This window comes from Pygocentrus nattereri, chromosome 10 (assembly GCF_015220715.1).
Source record: "Pygocentrus nattereri isolate fPygNat1 chromosome 10, fPygNat1.pri, whole genome shotgun sequence".
Taxonomy (NCBI): Eukaryota; Metazoa; Chordata; class Actinopteri; order Characiformes; family Serrasalmidae; genus Pygocentrus; species Pygocentrus nattereri.
This window is the reverse complement of record NC_051220.1, coordinates 2,094,723-2,101,089: the sequence shown is the minus strand read 5'-3', so window position 1 is coordinate 2,101,089 and position 6,367 is coordinate 2,094,723. Positions and strand designations below refer to the sequence as shown.

Below are 6,367 nucleotides of genomic sequence, written 5' to 3'. Positions count from 1 at the left end.
GAGGAGGGGGTGGCTTTAATGGCGCATCACAGTCGGACTGATCCACCTTGCCGTAAATAAACCACAACCCCGCGAGGATAATCTCTATATTCACCGATTTTATCGAGTGGCCCGGCGCGGCGTCCGGTCTCCTGTGCACCAAACCCGGCAGCGAGCTGATCGGCTCGTCCGCTCGGAGCGCTGAGCCAGGAGGCCTAGCCGGGAGGTAGCTTAGCCGCTTCGGCTAGCGGGAGGGGGCAGAGGCGGAGAGGTGAGTGCGCCGGACTTTCAAACCTCTCGGAACCAGCGTCCAGGAGGTTCGGGCTTGGGACCGTCTGCGGGACCTGTGCGGGTGCAGCGGGGAGACTTTGTCGCCGTTAAACGGCTCGGCGAGGCGGTCTGGCGGTGTAAACACGACGACGGGGGAGGTAAACAGCGGTTAGCCTAGCCTAGCCTGCTAAGCTAAGCTAACTAGTTTAGCCGAGTCACAACTGTCATTGTCAGACTTCGCCGCGAAACAGCGCGACTTCGATTACAATCGTGGAAACTCGGGCGCTTATGAAGCCAGAGGTGTGCTGTGCCTGGCTGTCTGTGTTCTCTGGCCGCTGGTTTAGACGCTTTTGTCAGCCGCTTGTGTAAATAAAGCGGATAACCCGGCATTGAGTAAGTAGTATAAGCCCTTAGCTTAGCTTAGCTTATCTAGGCCCGCCTGTCGGTTCAGCTGTTCTCCCCGCTGCTGTTTTATCTGATTTAACTGTCTTAACGCGTCTGTTGGCCGGACAAATGTTTCAGCTGCTCCTCGGGGTCGTGGGGGTCGTGGGGGACAAGCTTTGGCTCCACTGTGCTGGGAAGAGTACGTTAAAAAGAGTAGGATTCAGAACCATTGGTCACTGTGGAATTAGACCTCTGCGTTTAACCCACTTAACCCATGCAGTAAAACACACACACAAGGGGGCAGTGAGCACACCTGCCCAGAGCGGTGGGCAGCCCTATCCACAGCACCTGGGGAGCAGTTAGGGGTTAGGTGTCTTGCTCAAGGACACCTCAGTCATGGACTGTCAGCCGAGGGGATCGAACCGGCGACCTTCTGGTCACCGGGCTGATTCCCTGACCTCCAGCCCACGACTGCCACTAAAAAGTGCCTAAGTATTCACTCAGGGCAGTACAGTGAAGGGGGGTCGCACTGGTTTTTGCGTAAATAAAGTGGTGGTTTGATATGAAACGATTCGTTTGTTGAGACATCTGGTTCCCGTCACCACCGCTGTGACCAGTTCTGACTCGGTAGGGTTCTAAAGAGCGAAGCGTTTCCCACCAGACCACTCTGAAGGGCTTTGACATGTTAAGCGTTTAATTATGCAGGAGCTGTTTGGGTGGTGGGTCATTCTCAGCACTGCAGGAACACTGACGTGGTGGTGGTGTGTGTAATGTGTGTTGCGCTGGTCTGAGTGGATCAGATCAGCAGTGCTGCAGGAGTGTTTAAACACTGTGTCCACTCACTGTCCACTCTATTAGACACTCCTACCTTGTCGGTCCACCTTGTAGATGTAAAGTCAGAGACGACAGCTCATCTGCTGCTGCACAGTTTGTGTCGGTCATCCTCTAGTCCTTCATCAGTGGTCACAGGATGCTGTTGGCTGGATATTTATGGTTGGTGGACTATTCTCAGTCCAGCAGCGACACTGAGGTGTTTAAAAACTCCAGCAGCACTGCTGAGTCTGATCCACTCAGACTAGCACAACACACTCTAACACACCACCACCACGTCAGTGTCACTGCAGTGCTGAGAACGACCCACCACCCAAACAGTACCTGCTCTGTGAGGGTCCATGGGGGTCCTGACCACTGAAGAACAGGGTAACAGAGTATCAGAGAAACAGATGAACTACAGTCTGTAACTGTAGAACTACAGAGTGCAGCTATACGGTCAGTGGAGCTGATAAAGTGGACAGTGAGCGTAGAAACGAGGAGGTGGTCAGAATGTTGTGCCTGATTGGTGTTCATGCGAACGTGTCCACTACTAAGGTGTTAATTCGTTAATCTCTCAAAAGACCCTGCTGATGGTGAGAGAAGTGACAGGCTTATCAGATCGATTTCAGTCCGCTCAGGTTTAAGCAGGAGTGAGTGAGTCCTGAAGTAAAGCGGGTGAGGGTCTTTTAGAGAGTGTATTTTCTGTGTCGCAGGGTCTTCGTTAGCTTTCACTTGTAGATATTTTTGGGTTGTCCTGATACATTATTGATCACAGCATTGTACTTAAACTGTAGGTCTTTTGGTGAAAGTTTTAGACCATGCATGGTCAGATTGCTCACTTATTGCTTAGTGGGTGTGTGCTGTACTTTTGAAACGGGCTTAAAACCAGTTGCAACATTTTCTGGATTAGGTATAAATCCAGAGACAGACTTCTGTTTTATTCACCTGCCCTCTGTATTTCTTGCAGGGAATATGTAACATATGCAACAAGCGTCAACATGACATCCAGATTCAGTAAAACCTACACTCGGAAGGGAGGGGAAGCCAACTCGAAGTTTGAGGAGGTATTCGCCAATAAGAAGACGCTCAGCACCAAATGGGGAGAGACGACGTACAAGGCTCAGCTTGGGACCAAGCGACCCACGTACAAATCCGAGCTGCCAGAGCTGGTAAAGAGACCCCGCTTCGAGGACGACGACAGCTCAGAGGACCCGTTCGGCTTCGACAGTGATGAGGAGTCCAAGACCGTCACGTCCAGAGGGACCCCTCAGTTGGACACGGGCTCGGATGCGGCAGGCTCCTGGAATGAGCAGCCCAAGGCTCTGGTTGAGAAGCAGACCCATGGTGGTGCCGTGGCCGGTGGAGGCACATCGGTTTTGGGGAGCAATGTCAGCAGGAGCCTTGTGGGCTCTAACAGCACAACTGCAGGTAAGATCTATTAAACCTGGCTCCGTAGGAAAGTCGGTTTACTTGACGACAGTCTTTGTGACGCTGCTGGGCAGTTATTTCCAGCCATAACAGACCAGGAGCCTTTATACAGAAACCTCCTGTCTGTCTGTCTTAGCTTAAGTTTTGGCAGATAATGATCAGAAGTTCTTTTTAGTGACGTTTATTAATCCCTCAACGGGGAAATTCCACCTTCCGCCTTGCCCGGAGCAGTGGGCAGCCCTATCCAGGGTGCCTGGGGAGCAGCTGGGGGTTAGGTGTCTTGTGCAAGGGCACTTCAGTCACGGACCAGCGGCTCAGGGGATCAAACCTGCAAACTTCCGGTTGGTTCCTTAGTCTAAAGCCCACGACTGCCCCTCTGGCCCTCATAACATCGTATTACTATGGAGTCTTGCTGGTGAACTTCTATATAAATAAAAATAATGCGTGGCCACCACTTAGTAAGGCGTGGGAATGAGATTAGGACAGGTTGGGACAAGATCCTAATGAGTGGCCATGACTTAGTAAGCCGTGATCTCGTTCCCATATCTCTCTGTTCTGGCCACGCATTAGGATCTCGTTCCCACACATTAATAAGGCGTGGCCATGCATTGTTTTTAATTAAACAGGGTGTCATCAGGGCTTCGTATGTTACAGAAGTAAATCTGATCTTAATTTGGGAGTCTTGTCTTATCTCACGGCATCTTAACTTACTGTCAGTCAGCTGTTACGTCTGTTACCTAGCAACCAGCTATACATACACAACTGAAACATAAACACACAATCAAAATGATCAAGCCAGTTAGCCAGACAGCTGACGCTACTGATTTAAAGAGGTCAAACAAAACCTGAAGCGCTATAAACTGGAAGTTGAGTATTGGATCAGCGCCCCCTGCTGTTTATCAGTGTCGCTGATCCACAGTTTCAGTCTTCATTTCCCAAACGCTTTACTTCTCGTAATAAACAGACACGTTCAGCTCTGTCCTCATTATTCACCACCATGAAAATAAACCTCAGCATTTACATACTAACACCACCAGCAAACTGCTGCCAACCCTCTGAGTCTTTTAATGATGTTCTGCACCACAGACGATGAAAAGCAGAAGCTCTTTGCTGCTTCATGTTGAGAAACGTTCTTCTTGAACTGTTGCTCTATTTGATGGTCCAGTCTTTCACAGAGTGGTGACCCCTCCTCATCTTCACTTCTGAAAGACTCCGCCTCTCTGAGATGCTCTTTTATACCCATACATACATCATTATACATCATTTTACTGACCTTTGTCAGTCTTTTGTTGCCTCGTCCCAACTTTTTTGGAACATGTTGTTGGCATCAAATTCAAAATGGGAATATATCTTTTTCAAAAAACTTTCCCAGTTTCAACATTTGACAAGTCGTCTTTGTACTGTTTACTGTGTACTGTTAATTAAGTATTGGGTTTAATTGATTTGCACTTCATTGCATTTTATTTTTATTTACATTTTGCACGGCGTCCCAACTTCTTTAGAGATTGGGTTGTGAAAAATCTGCTTATTGTAGCTTCTGCTCTTCCAGAGAGTTTCCAGCATGCTTAATGTTTGCTATTATAGAAGTTGTTCCTTAAAGTGTGTTCCTAGAACTTTCCTTCCATCTCAGGATCGTTAAAATGTCATTTAATCTATATGGAGTTGCATTCTGGATATGGGGGGGGGGGTCATTATGCTTCTCATTTTGATGCCCTGCAAGACGAAGGAGCAGAGTAATTTCATTGTTTGCGTGTAGTACTTTGTTAGAAAAAGCACTAAGGTAGTTGGACCCTCACAGCTGTATGAAAGTTTTCTCAGCTGTCGTTTGTTTATTGTGATTTGGCTGTGTGGTGTGTTTGTTTTGAGTCTTGGGTATTCTTTGTAAAGCTGCTTTGTGACTGTGTTTGCTCTACAAATACAATTATATTTGATTAGGGAGGTCGACGCATTCGTTGGAAAACGATAAGCGAGGTGCTCTTTTAAAAAGAGGTCATCAGAAATTACAGGGTGGTTGAAAAAGATTCGTCAGATTTCAAAGCGTATTTTTACAACCGTGAGGCGCCGAGGAACCAATCACAATCCAATTGAAAGAGGGAGTGGTACGGTTCCTGACTGTCACCATAAGACTGTCACTTCAGTAAGAGTGAGTCCATCAGAACTGTCCAGCATGATTTTTGTGGGCAGTGAAGCTCCAGCAGCTCAGAGCGTTCGGCGCTGGTTCCACAGCACTGGATGATCTCCGAAATCCCACTGAAAGAGCCGTGAGAGCAGCGACGCCCGACACGCTCAGTCCAGTCTGGGATGAGTCTGACTGTGGTGTTGATGTCGTCCGTCCAGCTGGAGGAGGTTCAGACTGAGACCTTGTAGAACTACATAATAAGCTTTATGCTCATTTACACCGTTTACAGCTCACTGCACTGATCTGTGGTGATTTACAGGTGAAATAAATCACTTTGACATAGGATTTTTGAATCACCCTGTATTTAAAATAACAGAAATGTTTACACGTGGGTGATGCATTTACTGTAAAAGTTAAGGTATGTATTGCCTGTTGTTTGTGTAATTTAGATTTTTATTATTTTTGTCAGATTATTGCGATTAAGTAATTGTAACAGCTGTAGTTTGACTTTGCATTGCAAGTAATCCAACCCTACTTTCTTCCAGTCAAGCCTCTGCAGACCTCATCAAATTCAAGCGCTGGAGTTGCCTGGTACAAGTCATCGAGCACAACAAGCAAGCCCATGTCTCAGTACATTTTAAAAACATCTGCTAGAGACTCTTTAGACTGGGACTCTCCTGGGGAGGATTCTCCATCAGAGGCTGGAGAAGGAGCATCCACACAAACCTCTGATGCCTCGGACAACCTAAAAACAGCCGAGCAAGGACCCAGAGAGGCGGAGCCTCCTCATGAGGAGCCTGTCGATTTTGAACAGCTGCCTCTCCTCAAACCGTACAGTGACCGGGTTTATCGGCGGCCCAATCGGAACAGAGAACAGCCGGAGAGTTCTGGAACCGCAGAGACGTCGGCAGGAGTCGGGGCAAGTATATCAGCCGTTGCGCCAGTTAACAGCTCCAGCAGTACTGGAGCGGCCAGTAGTTCACAGGTCAAGCCTGCTGCAGGCCGGGGCAGGGTGAGGGACTACACAGTGCTACACCCGTCGTGTGTGTCAGTGTGTAACGTCACCATCCAGGACTCCATGGACAGGAGTATTGATGAGCTTGTGAACACGACACCTGCAGATCTGGGAGAGGCTGGAACTTTCCGGAGGAAAGCAGATTCGCAAGCTGCCAAACCCACCAGGTAACACTCATTTGCATTCGGATCAGCAGCTATTGTGAAATCATTAGCAACCTCACAGTAATACTCTTGGCAACCTAGCAACCACCTAACTCCTGCCTATTGATGCCCTAACAACCTCCTGGAATACCACACCAATCGATTTGCAACCACTTGCAATATGGTAGAAACTGCATAGCAACCACTTTGCAACTG

At 48.2% G+C, this 6,367-nt stretch overlaps 1 protein-coding gene across 2 annotated transcripts in view; it reads left to right on the top strand.

Annotated features, from left to right (window-relative positions):
* The window catches only part of wapla (WAPL cohesin release factor a), a 37,320-nt gene continuing 30,953 nt past the window's right edge, over nt 1-6,367 (top strand). The window contains exons 1-3 of one of the 2 annotated variants that reach the window (XM_017719343.2): nt 1-250; nt 2,414-2,874; nt 5,539-6,175. In XM_017719343.2, coding sequence (XP_017574832.1) covers nt 2,445-2,874; nt 5,539-6,175 — 1,067 coding nt within the window. In that variant the 5' untranslated portion in view covers nt 1-250; nt 2,414-2,444. The other variant, XM_017719344.2, reaches the window with a different exon arrangement.